The sequence below is a fragment of the Anticarsia gemmatalis genome, chromosome 3, assembly GCF_050436995.1.
Source record: "Anticarsia gemmatalis isolate Benzon Research Colony breed Stoneville strain chromosome 3, ilAntGemm2 primary, whole genome shotgun sequence".
Classification (NCBI taxonomy): Eukaryota; Metazoa; Arthropoda; class Insecta; order Lepidoptera; family Erebidae; genus Anticarsia; species Anticarsia gemmatalis.
The window spans coordinates 10,984,403-11,005,161 of record NC_134747.1 but is presented as its reverse complement, the minus strand read 5'-3'; the positions used below and the strand labels follow the sequence as shown (position 1 = coordinate 11,005,161).

The following is a 20,759-nucleotide window of genomic DNA, read 5'->3' as shown; positions in this document are numbered from 1 at the left end:
CTGATTAGCCAGACTTTTAACAAAATATTCAGAGCACACATAAAATAGTTCGTTCGTTAAGATTATGTTTGTTTCATGTTGATTATCGTCTTGGGAACACATTGTTTGTTATTTAGAAAATATATCCGAGATTTATATCAATTGTACACGTAATTATAACCATGTATAATATATTTATGTTAATTTTGTATTAATATGATAATGACGAAATAAATGTTCTTGTTACGCAAAAAACTCGTAAAACTTATATTTCAATGTGTTTTGTTTCTTTTATTACCGTTCACATACTACGTTAATTGTCTCTTTACTTTAATTATAATATTTTACGTTTTTTATACCTAGTATTTTTTATTCATTGTGATATTAATTTAGTTTTCATTTTCAGGCGGGTATCTCATTAGTTTCTCACGAAGTCTCCTTTTTAGCGTGATTTCCCCATTGGTTATTGTTTATTGTAAAGACTTTGTAACGAGTAGGTATTTAACATTTGAAACGACTTGAAAATCAACCTGGTTCTTTCAAAATACGATAAGGTTGCTCTTTTTTTTCATATAATTCTATAGATACCCTTCCTTGATAGTGACAACTGCCGGTACTGCCAAACACTATTTTATCAATAAATTTGAAATACTTTGTAGTATATTTCCCAGATTAAAATACGAGTGTCAAATTGCACAATTTTGTGAAACAGTTCTTTTTAACGTGATTATAATTAGAGATAAACTTTGACAAGTTTTAATACAGACAATGTTAGATAGCGAAAATACATACGTTGTTTTGTTACAAGAAAGTAGACAAAAAAACAGCAGAGAAAAGATCACTGCTTACTTGCACCGATTCGTGCTAAAATTTATCAAAGAACAATCGGAATACACCTACTTACAACCTACTTAGTAGGTAGCAAATGCTAGGAAAATACAAATCGAAAAAATTCTGTGAATAACAAGAACCCAAATTGGATTGATTGGAAACTATATCATTACAGGTCATATGCTTAAATGAGTCTAGCTATTGTCCTAGCTAAGAGTAAAAAAATTAGAAACTAATTAATTAGATAGGTATAAATAAAATAAAATAAATATAAATATAGATAGGTATAGTCATATCACCTACTTAATTGGCTATTGAGATACGAAAAACAGAAACCAGAAGATACCTGTAACTAGAAAACCCAGTTTTACTAAACCACAAGAAAACACGTGCTTGGAAAACTCATGAGTTATCAGTCAAACGATCGCAGTCAATATTTTGATGACGTCATTCAAACAACTATTTCTGATACCAGAGGCTTGTTTGCAGCTCGTATTCAGTCCGGTTTTCGAACGACGAAGCGCGCACGTTCGCGCTCTCAAACTATATAAAAAGTTTACATCAAATAAAATTATTTTTAAATTAAAGTTTGCTAGTTTGTTCGTGTATTAAGTTTTAGTGACTCAAAATGAAAGTGATCGTTGGATTGTTGTTCACATTTAGGTAAGGAATCATTATTCCATTTATAAATAAATTTTCTTCTTAATTTTTAAAAGTAAAATTATTGTTTATGTGGCCATTACCTTCATTTTTCGATATTTTAATTGCTGTATGTAACAAAAATACTACATGGCCTAATTTACTCCAACAAGTTGTTGTCAAGTCAAGATGCGATTCTTCGATGTCAATGCACTCGCAACAAATTTGAATTGATAAATGCACGTTCAGTACTTTCAATCGGGAAGCGAATGATGTCCTAACACAGTTCAAGTATCTTTAAATATTTCGCATAGCTGGGAGAAGTGGTGAACTAAATGTTTATAATAGACATTGACTTTATATTTTTAGGGATTATTTATATTCCTCTACCGGCAAATATGATAAAGGTATACTAAACTTAATGATGAGCCCTAGTTATTAATAAACGGGTTTCCAGATTATAAACTATCAAATCTGTGAAGTTTAGTTTAAATCCGTCCAGTAGTTTTGCTATGTTTGAGTAATAAGCTTGCAAACTTTAAGATACGTTTGTAATATTAGTGCAGATCTGTGCTTAAATTAAAGTTTTCAAAATTGTGAGCTAGTGATAGACGGCGTAAGTAACAAATGATAATACAGATGATCCCTCAAGGTCATCCAACGGAGTAATTCCCATTACTTACACACAAATTATACGAAAAAATTACACAGTAACAAGCAATATTCTTTTTAAATACTATTTTAAATATGCACTAGTTATGTCAGTATGTCAGAGCTGTATATCAGTCCGATGTGTGTTCAACACATCACTAGTTTAAACGCAGCTTGAAATATGATCAAAACTTTTAAACTTTCACGTTGCATAATGAGTTAGCTTGCGACCACGGCCAATATAATGTTACCAGCGCTGAAACTTGAAGCCTTCAAGTAAGTTGAAATTCATGTGTTAATTACCGGCCAAAATATGTGAAAATTACTGATGTAGTCGGCTCGGTTTAGTACAAAAAGGCCCGACTTCAAGTCTAAGGTACCTTAACTTAATAGCACGATTTTAAGACTTTGAAATATCATATCTCTGAAACGGTGAGTGAGGTGAGTCCTAAGACCATTTGAATGGCACGAACGTGTCGACAGCATGTTTGGACCATCACCTGCCAAACACTTTGTATAATAAGCATCCTTATAGTGCCGATAAGACTAGAAAACGGGATTTCCTACAATATTATGATAACATACATTTACCTGGACGTTCAGCGCAGTGGTTAACGTGGTCTCATCACCGCAATAGCCGTAGCGCCGCGTGCGGTGGGTTCGAATCCCACCCGGGACAAATATTTGTGTGATGAGCACAAGTACTTGTTCTGAGTCTGGTTGTTAAATTTTGATGTTATTATGTTTTTAATGTATTAGTTAATGTATCAGTTATTTGGTTACCATAGTACAAGCACTGCTTAGTAAGGAATCAAATAAGCGTGTGCGAGTTGTCAAAATAAATTGTGACCTTATTATCAAGTTCAACTTAATGTACTTTCAAAAGGACTTATCACTGTAATTAAATCTTACTGCAACAATGCTGGGACGAAATCATCATTGTAAAGCCATTTTCCTGTTACGAAGTGTGTAGTAATTCTCGTGATTCTGTCTTATTTATTAATCGTATCACGTGGGTGCATAAATTATGTTGTCATCGTAAAGGAAGCGAGCCTTGGCAACTACAAAAGGGAATATAGAATAACTTCCGTAGGTTCGTAGAAAGAAATTTCTTATTGAATTCGAATTATACAATTCAATCTGTACCTACTTATAAGTACCTAAATAAAAAATAATAGTGCGACTAATAAAAAATAATTGACTTCAATTCTTAGTTCATTCTATTTAGCAAAAATTAGAACCTTTTTAGCGAATTTAGATAACTTATATTTCAATATTTTTAGGAGTTACTCTTTATGGTCTTTCCTAATTCCTTTATATCCACCATGTGTTGGTTGGCGTTATACGTTAAATGTGTATTTCAAAATGCTAATTTCATAATCCAAAGTCACTCAAACCTAGATTTTTTGTCGGACTAATGACTTTTCAGCAAAGTTAAGAACTTAGTTTTTGCGAAGTGTCAAAACTACTTAGCTACCGATGACCGCAGTATATAATATTTTTCAATATAAATATGAATGTTATTTTTCATTGACCAATGCATAAAGAAACGGATTTTATGTATAAATATTTTAATATAATAAAACAGCACGTTGACGCATTAAACAAAAACGCATAGACTGTACTATTGTTACGATTCGCACGAGGAAATGTTTATATACGTGAAAGTATTTTCAATATAATTCAATGCGTTGTTTTAACTAATAGGGCATAGTTTTATGAACATGATATTATAGGTATGATATATTATGCACTCGTCTTGTAAAACATGAGTGTTAAGAACGATCGTGTGAATTTCGAGGAAATATAGCCATAATGATTGCCTTGTTACCTTGTGTTGGCGCCTAGAGCCCTAGTATGTACTTAGGATCAACGTTTACATTGATATAGTATGTGTAACTTGTTGTTCTACTTAGAAGGCCAGATTATAGTATGCTTAAAGGCGGAATCCGAAATAATTTTACCATTTGGCAAAGTTCAAAAACCTATAGATGTTGTGACAATGTGACTTAAATGTTAGTCAGACAAAGTCAGTTTGTTTGACTAAATTGAGGGTTGGCCATGGTAAAAAAAGGTAGTGTGTTATAAATTATCATTACAAGAATCGAGTAACAATACTTACTGACAGAGCCATAAGATATACCTAGCAAAAGTATGCGAATATAAAAATGTATATAATTATTTACAGCCTGTCATCGATTTTGGCGAGCACCCCAGCGCTGATCCTAACCCGTCTTATTAAGAAGAACTTAACTGACCAAGCGAGAAAGTTGGCAGCCGTCAACCCTGATCTATTTTTAAATCGGACCAGTTATTCTGGATACTTCACTGTGGACGAGAAACACAATTCCAATTTATTTTTCTGGTACATTGAGGCTGAAAACTATAGGCCGGATACTCCATGGATAGTTTGGTTGCAAGGAGGTCCAGGGGCCACGAGCCTCGCTGGCCTGTTCGATGAGATTGGACCATTTGAATATTCTGATTCGAAGTTGAAAGGTGAGTGTTCGTGGTTAGTTTTGACTTTTATAAAGTTTAATAGTAATTGCAATACGAAATTGATTGCTTAAACTGTCAGTTGCAGCCGCTGTCTGCAGAATAAGTTAGTCTGTATTTCATATAGTTAGACTACTGGCAAAATAAGAAAAGCGTAGTCTTACTTTATTAGTAAATCCATCGGGAAAAAATATCCAAATACCTTTGTTTTACGAGCAGGACTGCGTGGTAAGACAACTGGGAACTGACCGTTTTTTATCCACATATCGAAATACAGAAAAGTTAAGTTTCTTTTTCGACTGGGCTAACCAGAAGGCCAGGTGGTCATAGTTCTACAGCTGACTTGAATACTTATACTGTTCAAGTGAAGTTAAAGGGCGTCAAACGTAAAGTAAATGAAAGAGGTGTTTGTCGTTATGTATCTAATATTTACACGGGCATCTTAGTAAATATTTATGTGCAATATGTAAAATTATATGCGTGTTAAAAGATCAAACACTCACAAAACATTTAGTTTTAGTAAAATATTTTAAGTGATTGACTAACAGATAAGCCTATGGTTTATGTTATCAAAAGAGGATGTTACTTTTAGCTGTAATACACCAATATAAATTTCTGCATTGCGAATAATCTTGTAAATGTAAAAGAGTTTAATCTTTATTTCATGTAATTCAAATCTAGTAAGTTTATTTACCGTAACTAGATTGACTGAATACGAGAAAAAAATAAGTTCTTAATATCTGGGGTGAGACGCGATTTACGTAGTAACGTGAAATAGGTCGTTTTCTATGTTGTTTACCCCCGGTTTCTAAGTACATTTAGCGGTAGTTTATTTTTTCAATAGCGTTTTTTTTTGTATGAGTTTTAACGCTATCGAATAGATAAACTGCCGTTAAATGTACCTCAGAAACCGGGAGATTAATTTATTCCGCCTTTTTGTTACTATATCATCCTCGTAATCATAAGTTTTCAGTCAACGGCAACTTCTCAGATGTAAGCCGCACCTGGTCAAAAGAGCTTTTACATATGTATTATTATGACCTTAATAAACCTGTAGCCTGCAAGGTAAAGCCTTATTGAACTTTCTTAGTAATGACAGACATTTTAATGAGTCATTGTTCTCGTAATTGTTCATACGAAACTGGACTTAAACATACTTAGAAAAATAATAAAGTTATCTATCTACTCTTACTATATATTAGAGACATTTAATTTTATACTTAACATCACACCTTTTATACTCAAAGGTGTAGGCAGAGATACATTAAATACACCTACGTTTCGCCATTAACAAAATAAGTCCCATGTAACAGGACACAAGCCTAGCTGCGGTATTTCGGGCACGTTCACCTCGGGCTTGTATTGAAAATATTCTAACTACGATAAATTTTAGTAGAAAAGCACTTAACCTAATACGGGAGTCGAACCCGGATGTACACGATCAGTAGTTGTATATTCTGCCACACAACCTACGGAATCATTAGATAACGATGTACCTATAATATAATCTAGATGAATCATGATATTTTCCAGTCATCTTTTATTTATATCACTACTTACTAAAGTAAAATATACAAACGATTTATTCCTATTAAGACAATATATTGTAATCATTGTAATTTGTAACCATTATAGACGTGACACAGTATTTAGATTACCTGCTATTTATCTTAATGTCCTTATTTATTGATCATTACGTTAGTAACAACGGACATATAAAAAATAAACATACAAGTTATATCCCTAACTGCATATATTATGTATCTATTACTATTTTTCAACGTCAAAATTTCAATAATTTTCTATTAGTCTATTGAAATGTAGGTATATTATTTTAGGCTAATTTGCGTTTTTCAGAGGACCAAATTTTTAATGCGATCTTGGAATGTGGGGGGGGGGGGGGACAGGGGTGATGAGCCCAAATTTTTAGTGCGCTCACCGGTCGGTAAACGATCTGTGGGTTAAGCAACCGTTGGCTCGGTCATTCTATAGATGGGTGACCGTATAGTGGTATTTGATTACTTAACTGAGCGCCTCCGTGCTTCGGAGGGCACGTAAAAAGTCGGTCCCGGTTGTTGTCTACTAAGATAACAGACGTTAAGTCAAAGGCCTCCGGGCGGCTTGAACAACTTTGACACTAGGTTGACCACTAACCATACGATAAGAAGAAGAAGAAGAAGTGCATAGTTAGAAAAATCTAGTCATTGTTTTTTTTTACTATTGCACGACGATGAAATACCTACCTACTTTTTAAAACGTTTCAAAAGCAATTTATCATCTATACACGAAGATGTCTGACTGTTATTAAAAGATTCCTCCGAAGCGATTAAAAATAAATTAAGACAATTAAATCATAAACAAGAACCTTCTACGTATTTACCACGAATATTGTGACGCCATTTTCTTGTAGTGTAAATTAAAAACTTTAATTTTGAAAAAGAACATTAACCAACACAAATTACGGCTTATGAGTGTTATTTTCCTCATGTTCGTAATTCAAAAGCAAGGCGCGGTACCTGGGAATTTCCAAACAGCCTGTTCTGCCTTTCACATCGTAAGCGGAAACAAGCCAGTATGCTATTTAATTATTTATTATTTATTTTAATAAAATAGAAACACAATAACAAATTACTTCATGAGAAAATTGCAAAATGATATAATTCTTTTACGTAAACAACGACCTCAAAATTTATAAATATGCAATATGCATGATTCCTTCATGACAAATTGATTTATGATTATTTTTATTTTAAAAATATTACATGTCATCATCGTTTATTCGTATAATTGAATAATAAAACAGATTAAACGTAACATATGGGTTTGAACTCTTGAAGGTAACCAGCAAATGAAAAAGACCAACCGGTCGGATCATTTATATTATGACAACGACATTAATTTAAAAGAAATAAAGACACTTTTTGCTAATTTTAATTGACACACAATTGATAGCCTACTGAATTATCAATATTATTCTCTGTAGCCTGACTTTCAAGCCGATTTTTTGTATAGAAATACTTATCTTAGTATGAAATTCAAATATAAAAAAGCTCGAAAGTCAAACAAAAGCAAGCTGAAATAATTTGTCATGTTTTTCTTTCTTCAGGGCCTGTTCTTCAACTTATAGTTAGGTTGAAAGTTTCAGATAGAGCCTGAAAAAGTTGGTTCCGATAACCAATCATTAGAATACTATGGCTTCTGCAATCAATCAATTCTGGTAGAAGCTTTACGACTTCCAAAACATTCCGTTCACCGTTTAGCCAATTTTGTACCAAAACAGAAAAAAACTCAATCAATAAACATCGTGCCATTCGATTCGTTACTCGATATAATAGGTACATCTAACAATCAATTAATGTATCGATTCTCAATAGTTTCCATGGTCACAATCGAGTAGTATCAACACAATTCGGTCACCAATTCGCTTTAAGTCAAGGTGATATTTTGATTGAGTACCGGTTCTTTTGTACTTAAACGAATTTAAATAAAATGTGCTCTTTCGTAAACTGGTTTGTTCAAATCCTTGTTATGAATGCCATAAGAAATTTTGTATTTTTTTTAACTTTGTTTTACTTTTATCTTATCCTTCTTAGCTATTGCTAAAAAGGATTAAGTATTCTAACTGCTACATTACTAATCTTAGGCTTATGCCTTGCTCTCACACAAATTTTATATGAAAAACATGCAGAGCGGCTTTATATAGTTTTGTTTTACATAGACAAAAGTAATAACCAAGAAAAATTACACAGCGAATTGAGATCCTTCTCAGTCGGTTATTAAATAAGTCACATTTTAAAGGAGCGTAACTTGATGTTGTTATCGTATTCTGTTACTGCTTACTAAGCGTCACCTTAGCTTTAGCTGACTCGTTGATTTAAAACTACAGTGTCCGATTTAACCTTACAAAGTGTCTTTTCATGGGAAAATTCATAATGTCAACTACAAATCAATACAAATGTCATCTTAATTGTTATATCAGACTTATTAACATAATTATCGTCGCTCAAAACATTCTGTTTCAAGAGTTCGTTGACATCACCTTCAAAAATGTGAGATTTTTTTAATCAAAATTTTCGTATTGCTTTAATGACAAATAATGTAACTTATTTTCTTAAAATCATAATATTATCTTAAGAGCTATCTATGTATTTATACGTGAAGTAAAAATTTACTACAAATTTTCAAATATTTTTTTAATAATGATGTTTATAAAGTGCCTTAAATCAATACACTAACGTGCATTGTACACACAAACACAAGTATTTGGGATACTCTGTGGTCAACATTTATATTAAAAACTTGATTTTGAAAGGTTTTAGTATAAATTTATTTTAACACATAGCAACCTACTTAGTCATTCGAGGACAAGGGCGTGACCCATCTCCGTCGTGTGATATATTAGATTACCTTCCTCAAAGCCACCAAATGTTTAAAAACAAAATGTGATATCGCATAACAAGGAAAACAAACTAGGTAAATTGTGTATCTAGATTGCGGAATTTTATTAAATTACGTTTTGTATTGTAACATGTCAAAAGTTTACTTAGTACGTATATATGTATATAATATCACGCCTGTTATACGCTATAAGCGTATGAAATGCCCACGTTTCGCCATCAATTATGTTATTCCCATGTAATAAGGAGCAAGCCCATTGCCATTCACTTAGTCACATAATAAAACTCCGGTCTACTATTGAGAATTATTTTTTATTTTAATTTGAAAAGACCCATACTTTGCCTAACCCGGGTTTCAACCTTAGTCCTCAGCAGCAGTCAGATAGACAACTAACCACGCCACAGAGGCGGTTATCTGTCTAATCTATTTCGTACTAGAGGCCGCCCGCGTCATCGCCCGCGAAACCCTTTCCGTGTAAATCCCGATCCCTCGGGAACCACGGGGTAAAAAGTAACCTATGTTATATTCTGGGTCCTTAGCTACCTACATACAAATTACATACTTTAGCTACAATAGTTACATACATTTCATCGTAATCGATTCAGTAGTATGTGCGGGAAAGAGTAACAAACATCCATACATATGTACTCACAAAATTTCGCATTTATAATATTAGTAGGAATAGGATTACCATAGGAATAGACAATGACATCATCGAATACCATTGACCAATAATTTAGGGATAGGCAATGGTGATGCCCTATACACATTTGTACTTAATTTCCTATTAACGATATTAGACTAGATACCATTAAGCCAGACAACGCTTATTTTGTTTCTATGTAGAAGTATACATAATTAGAATTTAATTAAATTAAAAGCTTTATACTAATGAACGTTCATATGGTCGCGATCATTTGGTCGAAAATTATCGTCTATGTATATAAACGAGGTATATAGAAGTGCTTAGACTTATTGCTTAGTAGCATTAACCCGCGACTTCGTCCGTCACCTGAATTTTCCCATGGAAATGCGTCATTTTCCTGAGGTATAGAGTAACCTATGTCCTTTCTCGGGTAGCATCATATCTCCATACCAAATTACAAATTGGTTCAGTAGTTTAGGCGTGATTGAGTAACAGACAGACAGAGTTACTTTCGCATTTATAATATTAGTATGGAATAAATATGGATATTAGGTATTTATTTAGATAACCGGACAGAAAGTCCTTTGAGAAATTATAAAATAAACTAGACTAACTTTAGCTAAGGACTCAATATCAATGATTGTGTGAAGAAGCCAAGTGTGTAGTACTCGTAACTGGCGGTCCTATATAACAAGATGTATGGATATGAATGAGGCAAGAAAAGTTTGTAAAACTTCGGTCTCTGCCTATCCCTATGTCAAAAGGCGCGATTTTATGTACGTATGTACCTATGTGTTATAACGACCTGCTGTAAAAATTAACTAAGCTAATTTACTTTTATAAATATAATTAAACTAACCGAAAATTCACACGAAGGTAAACGAACCTGCTGTAAAGAATCACATATTTGAAATAGTGCTTTGTTTTTTTACAATTCCCACACGAGAAACGATAAAATATTAGACAGAACTTGAAAAAATCTTTTTATTTTCAGCTCGTCAGAATACATGGGCGAAAGACCACTCGTTGCTGTTCATTGACAATCCAGTTGGAACCGGATTCAGTTTTACGGACAGTCCGAAAGGCTTCATACAGGACATGGCTACGGTAAGGATCTGAATCTTCAAACTGCTCAGTACATACGATAACTATGAAGTCAGCAAGAAAAGCCTAATATTTATTGAGTAATTGGGATTTCTGATTCCATGCTACTTAAGGAGGTACAAAAGGAAAAAAGTAGCTTTTGTGCGGCCTCTATTCCACTGTTACTTTCTGTCTAATAAGTAATCAAATATCTTATGAATAACACATTAAAGCGAGGTTCACGATAAACAAAAACCATTTTATGATGATCAAGTTCTCTAATGGTATTTTATACTTTTCTTCCAATAATCCGGCTTAGTATTTACTGCCCCATAAAAAGTATTCATTTATCATTCGCTGTTGTGGAAACGGGTGTATTTACGATTAGGTACTTTTACAGGTCTAGCATATAAGGACAAAGGTTTTTTCAGAAAACGAAAATATAATAACTACTAGCTGACCCGCGCAACTTCGCTTGCGTTACATAAGCGTTAAAAATTTTCCCCGTTTTTGTAACATTTTTCACTGGTACTCTGCTCCTATTGGTAGTAGCGCGATGATATATAGCCTATAACCTTCCTCGATAAATGGACTATCTAACACTGAAAGAATTTTTCAAATCGGACCAGTAGTTCCTGAGATTAGCGCGTTCAAACAAACAAACAAACAAACAATTTTAGTATAGATGTGTAACAAAAACATGCTTAGATCTAAAACTCAAGCCGTCTTTCTAGACAGCGCAATCGTGTGAATTGACAGGACCGAAAGGCGAGCCAAACCCAAATTGCATGCTCCTTTTGTGTTCATAATTCGTGAGAAATATTTCAGAAATAACGTGCTTTTGTATTAATAGGTTCTGTTTCCTTTAGTAAAGGAGAAGTAATCAAAATTTTAAGTTCTTATATCCAGTTTCACCCTTGATAACAATCAGGTGAAATTAGATAGGCTTATCTATTAGATAGGTTATATTAAGTTATCTAACACTATTTGTAAACCGACAAAGTGTCCCTTTTGTATAATAAAATGTATAGGTAGAAATAAAACGACATTTTAATTAAATAATCAGTAACAAACTTGTCAACTTGTTTACAAACATCAAAGGTGACTAGACGAACAGTCGACCAACTGATTGTTTAATTACACTGTAGATCTAGATCCTAGCGCACAAAAAACCTTACAGGAGCTATTTTATCAATAAGTCAAATCAAAATGATTCATTTAGTGTCTGTCGCTTTTTGCCAGTCAGCTATTCAACCGTGAAACATCCGGGTTTAGGTTTTGAATACCTTAAGTTAAGAACACACGAAGACTCTATTACCTCTTATTCAAACACTATAAACCTATTTTAGTTAAAAATCTACTGTAATGTGTTTTCTCTTTTCATTTCGCTAAGGAGCTTTATAAGCCATTTATAACTTCATATATTTTTATGAATACGAGGATTAATGTCCTGACGTAGCATCAATAACGACGTAGGCAGACTTAGATCGGTATGCTATGTTTCGCTCGTCACCACAAATATAAGTCGTGCGATGTCGTTGAATGTTAAAGAACGAAATCGCCTGGTTTTGACACATGCCGTAGGACAAGATTAAATGTCCCCGTGTCGGTAGTGTATTACATACTTAAGTTTTAAAAAAATGTTTAAGTAATCTGTTTCTTTATTTTGGGTTCTAAGAAGTTAGTATTTTGTCATTGACCTCCTTTTTAATGTCAAACTCAAGCTTTTGTCGAGCATTTACAAGGCTTTGAGAATATTCAATTTTGTTTCTTAATTATGTACCTACTTACCTACGCATTGTATAAGTTTTTATTGTTTTCTTACGAGTATTTGCGTTCGTTCCTGCGAAATTAAATTTTAATCTTTTTTATCATTTCAAAGCTTAAAAGTATTGTTATTTGAAGTTGAATATGTTACTATTATGGCGTAGATTCGTTAAAAACTCATACTTTACCTATATTCTTCGAATTAGACAGCAGAAAATGCTATTTTTTATTCATAACACTAACAGAATTAATAACAACAACATCGAAGTTCTTATACCAGGGTTTCCCACTGAAAAAAATCGAGTACGTTTACGTACATTTATTGAAATACCCCATTTTTTATCCCTCCAATCAACATACCCATAACTTATTAAGAAAAACTTTAACAAGCACATCATTGTATCTCATATATTTAAAACGATGATCAATTCGCCTCTTAAATTGGTAGTATTGGTACTACTAAATATAGCTCAATAACGGTCACAAGAAATGATTGATTGTTTGTACAGCGTGTGTTAACTTGACTTGATAGGTCAATGACAGCCGGACTGTGAGCAGTCTGTTTTTTATAATCATACTGTTCAGATGTCTGATTCCATATTGTATTAGTTAACCTCTCAAAGTCAACATCAGTGAATACAGGATTTTGGTTTGAGTGGAATACATAAAGGCAAGTAGCGTTCGCTGTCTAACCCAAATGAAAAAAAGCGTATAAGTACGTGGTTGTTATTTAAATTACTCAGGGCTTTAGGTATCTGTTCTAGTGCTCATTTTACTGGCATTTTACTGGCGACTACCGACACCCGCGACTTCATTCGGGTGTAGAGATTTTCAGTAATCTTTCTCTCTTGATCTTTTTGCTAAATTCTGCAATAAAAAGGATTATTATGCTATTTAACTACAATACAACTTTCCACTTGTGAAATGTCTTCCTAAACCGGTTCAGCCTTTTCGGAGATTATGTCCAACAAACTTTTAAAACCAGTAATTCTTCACTTTTATTAACCTTGCAACCTCCTTGTGACCTTCAAACTGTAAGTAACGTTTCACTATCACCAGTTCAATAACTTAAGTGTTAATTATTTGTATAGTTAGTACTTTTTATACATTATTTTAAGCAATAAATTATGAAAAGCAAAGAAATATACAGTGATTGGGGTTTTAAAGTTAATGTACTTTTCGATTTTTATTTGCTACCAGTCGTAAATAAAACTGCAATCGTATTTCTTTTAATTTTATTATATTGTTACTAAACCCGTTTACCAGATTTCATAATTTAGTACATATCTAATACAAGTTCAATAAACTAGTTTCGTTTAAAAGACAGTAGGATAAACTTAACAACAGTCACCATGTTTTAGCAAAATTGGTGCTAAGAATGATTTCTTCGGTAGTACCGGATTCAAATCAATATTTAGACAACACAGCGTGGCTTCACCCGCGTAGACTCCTATTTCAAAAGCTTATGAGTTGATACGTGATCAACCAAGTAAGCCATTTTAACGTGAAGAAACGGTCAAGTTAAGTGTTTTATTCTGTACCAATATCACTTACTTGTTGTAAAAAAGTAAAGCAGATAAAAACAAAAAACTAATAGAATATAGAACAAAGAAATTAATACTCTGACAAGGCTGGGAAATAAAATAACAACGACTTATTGAGATATTTTTTAAAGTAAGTATTTCTGTGTTTCAGTGTTCAAGCCACCTGTACAACGCTTTGAGACAGTTCCTCATGGTGTTCCCTGAACTACGGAAGGCTCCGTTATACATCGCAGGAGAATCGTACGCGGGGAGGTACATCCCTGCACTTGGAGTCAAGATTCTTGAACAAGATAGAGATATTGGCCTCATGGAAGTTAACTTACAGGTATTTACCTACTTTTGTCCTTTTATAACAGGAGTTCCCAACCTTTTCTTAGTCTGGGACCACTTTTATATTATTCTCGTTAGCAGGGACCAATAAGTAAGTATATTAAAAAAAGGGTAGTAATCATCCTGCAAATTTTTAATTTTAAAATCATTCGCGGACCATATTTTCACTTCCGCGGACCACTGGTTGGGAACCACTGTTTTATTATGTATATTTTTGTCCTAAAAAGAATATTAAAGGAAGTTATTTTTCCACCGAAAACCTTTCAAATGCGACGTACAAATTTCTTCACAAACAATAAAAATCGAATACTTATGACATAACTCAAGCCGAGAATTGAATCCAGGATCGATCAGGATTCTCATGTGTGCAGCAGGCTTTTCGTTAGGAACTAGAAATGAAATACAATCGGACATAAGTAAACTAATTAAGTCAAATAGTTCATATTATCTTAGTGTACTCGATTTTGTAACTGTACGTCAGTCAATGATTAAATAGGACAAAATTTACATACCTATAACATTTACCTTCTGTGAATTGTCAAGGTCTATACATTTTTTAGTTTGTTAATTTAGTGTGTCGCTAGGTTTCCATAGATTCGGTTTTAATTACGCTCCTACGACTAGGGACTGTAATCTAAGTAGAATTTAGGGATCTGTTAGGTGTAAATATTATTCCTATGAATACTGGCAGTTTGCTTATAAAGTGGTTAAAATAAAAACAAAATATCAAATGTCGCCAACACGGGTAATCAGGCGTTTTTTTTTACATTTAAAACCTTTTTAACCAATTTGATATATTTTTTCTTAAAAGGATATTTTTAAAAAGTTATCCTTGCTCGTAAACTTTAGGAGTAAAAAGAAGCCTTTTCCAATCCTGGGTTGGCTAGAGCAAGAATATTACTTAATAGCACTTAGATACCTATATTACCTATCTATATTTAGATTTATATTCTACTAAAACGTATAGGTGAATATAATACCACTACCAAACACATAGTTACGTACAAAACAGACAGAAATGTCAGTACAAATTGGCAAGGTCATATCAACAATGATTTTGTGGTTCCGATCCGTGAAATCGCAGTTCATTATGAATATTTGCTGTAACGTAATCAAAGGTTGCAGTTCGCAAATTATAGGTAAAGTGAGCTTTGCATACATACTGCTATTTAAGTACTAGTTTTCTGTATTATTCGCTTACATTTATAGAAAATACCATACTAGGTATATGGTGATTATTATGCAATAACGATATGTTTGGCTCTGTAGCCTAAGTGTAATAACAAGGCCCTTTTATTGAGACTTCGCTGACTGTATGTCTGACACTAAGCTTTATCTCATGAACCGTGATAGCTAGACAGTTGAAATTTTCCCCGTATTTGTAACATTTTTTACTGGTACTCTGTTCCTGTTGTCGTAGCGTGATGATATATAGCCTTCCTCAATAAATAGGCTATCTAACACTGAAATAATTTTTCAAATCGGACCAGTAGCTCCTGAGATAAGCGCGTCCAAACAAACAAACTTTTCAGCTTTATAATATTAGTATAGATGACTGTAATAAGTAATACTTAAATATAGAAAGGTAATAATAACGAACTCGAACATATTCGGTTATTTACCGATAACCAGTTTTGTGTGATTTACGTACCTATAATAATTAAATGTGGGAGAAACCGAGACTGAGTTATTAATTACTTGGTAACTGAAACGTTACATGTTTATTTCATAAAATAATATTTACGATACATATTATTTACAACATAATTCGAAATATGCTTAAACTATATTTAAAAAACGTAACTTATGTATATAGTATTTGTATGTTTTATTAAAGTATGTGAATTTTGTAACGTGAAAGTATACATTACGACAATATGCAGTAATTAAAATAGTAGTTTGTTTAAAAATCCGGGTCAAAATACGCACTGATTACTGCAATTAAAATAACCTACTGTAATAAGGATAGTTGCAAAATCAGACAATTCTTTTTTTACCAATTCCACTATACTTTTATGATTTGGTTTTAAAATTGTTAGATTGCATTGTAGTTTTGGGTAGTGTATTTTAGAATCGCAGGCACTTTTACAAATAGGAAGGTACCCATGAGACAACAGGCTTGAAATAGAATAATTTTAATATTAATTGTTCCGATTGGGAAATCGGACCCAAAATGGTAACCATAGGAGTCATCGAGATATTTACTATGATTTCGTAAATAATTGCACTTCGATAAAAATACTTGTACCTAAATAATTTTACACTATCATTAATAAGGTTGCAATAATTATTCTTAATTAAGTAGTACTTACTAGTTCTAATAACATTAAACGAGTTATAAAAATAAACGAATCACGCCTGCTGCTGTTTTATGGTCCAGTTAACGAACACAATTGATACACAAGTTAATTATCTAATGGCCATAAATATAAATACATGGGTCAGCAACCAACACAACCATTAGGAATTTAAGGCTACTATTGATCTGATAAAACTTTTTTCTGAATATTTCCAACATACATTTAAAATGTGCTTTATTTCTACTTTGGAGTAAGGGTTTATCAATAAATATCGAAGCGATGCTGCTTTTCTACAACAATTTGGTTTATTTATCAATAAAGCATGAATGATAATATTTTGTCACCTCTAGTAAAGAAAGCACTTTAGACCTTACGGTAATTATAATTATCGACCTATTTATCAGCCTGACGAAACTAGACAATTTTTAACCTTGTCTCTCCTCATTGCGTCGTGTCAAGTTCATGGGTAACGTTATCCAACGACAGCCATCAACGGCTACCGACATAATAATTGATACAAACAACCATATCTAGATAACATAGTATCCAGTAGTTCCTATAAATATTACCATGTAAGTAACAAAACCTTATTAGCGTAGACCAGGGGATCCCAACCTTTTCTTAGTCCAGGACCACTTTTATATTATTCTTGTTAGCAGGGACCACTTTTACATTATACCTAGTGTGTACCTTAGTGTATTAATCATCCTGAAAATTTTAAAGTCATTCGCGGACCACGTTTTGTCTTCCGCGGACCATCAGTGGTCCGCGGACCACCGGTTGGCAACCAATGACGTAGACATACTGTCACATGTGATAACTATCAAGATTGAAAGCCCAATAGAAATTGTATCGAAGCCAAGGCTGCCAAGCTTATTGAGTTCATAACACATGTTTTAACAACCACTAATAACCTGTTTGCCTTTATAAATTAATAAGACATGTCATTATGATTACCTAATTATAATTTTATATATACAGGACGTAATTTAGTATTAAATCGAAGTATAACGATGTTTTTATTGCCCTTATCGGGATCAATTAATTTTGAATTCTTGTTATGTTATTCCGTGTTAATTATTTTAGTAATGACTGTTCAAAATTTTTATGTCGACATTTTTAGTGGCAATTTAAGCCTTAAAATGTGCATATCATTATACATTTCAGCGGAAAGTAAGATGTTATGGATTTGAATAATTTAGTAAGTTTAGTCAGTTAAGCAATATAATTATGTGCAAAAACATAAAAGTGTATAATATTATATTGAACTTAGACTCGATCTCACGATTTTTTTACTTCTACAAAAAGACGACTTTCAACATCACTCACTGCCATATAATAATTGTTATCACTGTCCTAAAGTAATCCATAATCATGTATTTTCAGGGTATAATCCTTGGGAATCCGGTGCTAAGCCGAGACAGTATAGCTGACTACAGCACGATCTACTACCAGTGGGGCTTGATCGATAGCCAAGGAATGCTTGCCGTCAAACCGTTGCAGACTGCGTACAACAAAGCGCTGGATAGCGAGGACTCGTCTAAAGCTTCACTGGTAAGTATTACGTATGTTTTCGTTTAGATGTTTTATAGTGAACCTATCTGTAACTCTTCCTAAGTATAGTATCTTTTTTTTCTTTGTATCACTCACTGATCTTTTGCCAGTCTTATTCTGGCGTATCTCGTCCGCCCTGCGTGCTAGGACGCCCCTAGGTTTTTCTTGTGTTTTGAACGCCATTTGGTTAAGGCATCACTTGATAATGTTTCCTGGCAGCAATTCAAACAGTCAAGATCAGAATATCAAGTTTATTAATTAAATTTTAGTTCAGTTTTATACAACTCTGAAGAAATCCTTTTTATCTTCAATCATTAAAACAATTATAACACTCTTCTTGTTGTATTGGTCAACCTAGTGTCAAAGTTGTTCAAGCCGCTCGAAGGCCTTTGTCGTGGCTTAACGACTGTTATCTTAATTGACAACAACCGGGACCGACATTTTACGTGCCCTCTTTTATACTTGTACTTTTTATTACACACTACAATCATGATACTCTTACTTCGTTTCTTATTGACAAAAATGTTATCTACTTCCAGCTTCGTGATGAACTCCTCACCAGACTCGATGACATATCGATGCAGCAACAAACATTCAACATTCTCTTAGACGGCATCTCAAACTTGGACGCGTTCTCAACGTACATCAATCATCCTGAGGTGAAGGAAGCCCTACATGTCGGAGACATTAAGTTCAATTTCTTCAATAGCACAGTACATGCGAGACTGACTCCTGACTTTCTGAGCGAAGTCAGGTCTAAGGTGGAGATGCTGCTCGATCATTATAGAGTACTTATTTATTGGTGAGTAACATTACTTTCTTATACCCGCGAATTTGTCCCTGTGGAAAGAGAAAAGAGATATGTCCAGGCCATAAATTACCTGCGTGATAATTGCATAAAAATCCAGTCAGTAGACTTTGATTGAAAGAGTGCCAAGCAGTTATGTATATTCATAAACTTTCTCATTTATTAAATTAACAGGATGACAGGAGTTAACGGGATCAAACATAATAATACTCTGATTTATAACTGGTAGAACTTAATTTTCCGTGGAGTTAAATACTAATAGATTTGCACCAGATTGTTATATTGACTTAAATAAGTGTTTTATGTACATATTATTATATGAAAATAATGTTATTGTTTGATTGCAGCGGACAGATGGATCTCACGGCGCCATGTGTGCCGAACGCGCAGTCCCGTCGCAAGCATTGGCACTGGAACTACCGACAACAGTTCCTGGACGCCTCGCGGAAACCCTGGTGGTTTAACAACAGGGTTGCTGGGTAAGAGCCTCTTTATTTAAACCCCTTTGATACTACAGAAAACCCATTACCGGGAGACTCATAATAGTTCAGTTTCTTTGACCGTATTTTCAGTCGTATTATCAGTTCAGGTTGCCAGATTTTTCTTACATTTTTACAAATATTGATTTTGTTTGGTTTTGTTTTGGAAAGCATACACGACAGTACATACTCCGTTTAAAGAATTATATCGATGACTTGTAGACTGACTGTACTACGCTGTGTCGTGTGTGTGCGTCTCGTGTTAGACTCCATACAATATAATAAAATAAAAAGAAATAATAATTGTTGTTTCCAGTTACATCAAGAGCGGTGGTGGCCTCACAGAAGTGTTGGTCCGCGGCGCAGGCCACTTAGTCCCGATGGACAAGCCGGCGGAGACCACGCATTTAATCAGCTACTTTATCCGAGGCTTAGACATGCAGATACCTCCAAACTACCAAATATTAGCCCAAGATACTCCTAAATACATAGATGATGAATTCGAAGGGATTTCAAAGACTATTTATAAATTCCCCGGCGAATCTTCTTCGGGGACTAAAGTAGCTATGGTTGTGAGTGTAGTACTAAATGTTCTGTTACTTCTAGCTATTGTCTGTGGTATTGTCTATGCTCTAAGGTGGAAGAGACGGACTGACGCGTATTTGTACAACACTATGGAAGATACTAATATTGTTTCTACTATGTTTTAAGTTGTAGCTCTCTTGTAAATTGAAAAAATTAATTGATTTGTGATACATTTTTATGAAAATACTAGCGCTTTTAATAGGATTTAGAATTTGTAGATGAATGTTGTTTTAACGTTGATTGTATGTGAAAACTGACAAAGTTCTACAATTTCTGTTTGCGGCATGCAACCAATTGAATTTATTACTGTTGAAAGCATTGTATATTTCCTTAAAGCCAAGAAAAACCTTTTTACTGCCTGTAAATACACCTTAATAAATGTAGTATTAAGAATTGTAGTAAAAAGAATCCAAGGGACCAGTTACTATTTCCACGAACACTAGTCTAATGCTATTTTCAACTAACGGCCGGTTTCAATAAACTATCGTCACAACACTTTTATGACTTTCGGCAAATAAACAGTCGCGCGATCATCTGTCCCTTTCGAAAACCGGCAATATCGAGAATATTTATATGAAAATCGGATCAGAGCTCTAGCGGGCGACGTAGGAAGAATTACTGCAGTACATTTTAAATGCCAAACTCTCGATGGCTGATACGCCTGTCTGT

The 20,759-nt window shown here is 33.6% G+C and overlaps 1 protein-coding gene across 2 annotated transcripts; it reads left to right on the top strand.

Annotated features, from left to right (window-relative positions):
* The first annotated feature begins 1,319 nt into the window (after nt 1-1,319).
* Nucleotides 1,320-20,470, top strand: LOC142987647 (venom serine carboxypeptidase-like). 2 transcript variants are annotated; one of them, XM_076136541.1, is made up of 8 exons: nt 1,320-1,473; nt 4,289-4,599; nt 10,635-10,747; nt 14,186-14,359; nt 18,051-18,218; nt 18,758-19,020; nt 19,374-19,505; nt 19,822-20,470. In XM_076136541.1, the coding sequence occupies exons 1-8, from the start codon at nt 1,439-1,441 to the stop codon at nt 20,213-20,215; spliced, it is 1,590 nt and encodes a 529-aa protein (XP_075992656.1). In that variant the 5' UTR covers nt 1,320-1,438; the 3' UTR covers nt 20,216-20,470. The 2 variants fall into 2 exon arrangements, with proteins under 2 accessions (XP_075992656.1, XP_075992657.1); XM_076136542.1 differs by lacking the exon at nt 1,320-1,473 and adding an exon at nt 2,292-2,376.
* Nucleotides 20,471-20,759: the final 289 nt, after the last annotated feature.

Excerpts from the sequence above, each read along its gene's own strand:
- LOC142987647 (XM_076136541.1), top strand. The coding sequence starts at position 1,439 with ATGAAAGTGATCGTTGGATTGTTGTTCACATTTAG. Across the intron at positions 10,748-14,185 it reads TCATACAGGACATGGCTACG|TGTTCAAGCCACCTGTACAA; the intron begins GTAAGGATCTGA and ends TCTGTGTTTCAG. Across the intron at positions 14,360-18,050 it reads TCATGGAAGTTAACTTACAG|GGTATAATCCTTGGGAATCC; the intron begins GTATTTACCTAC and ends ATGTATTTTCAG.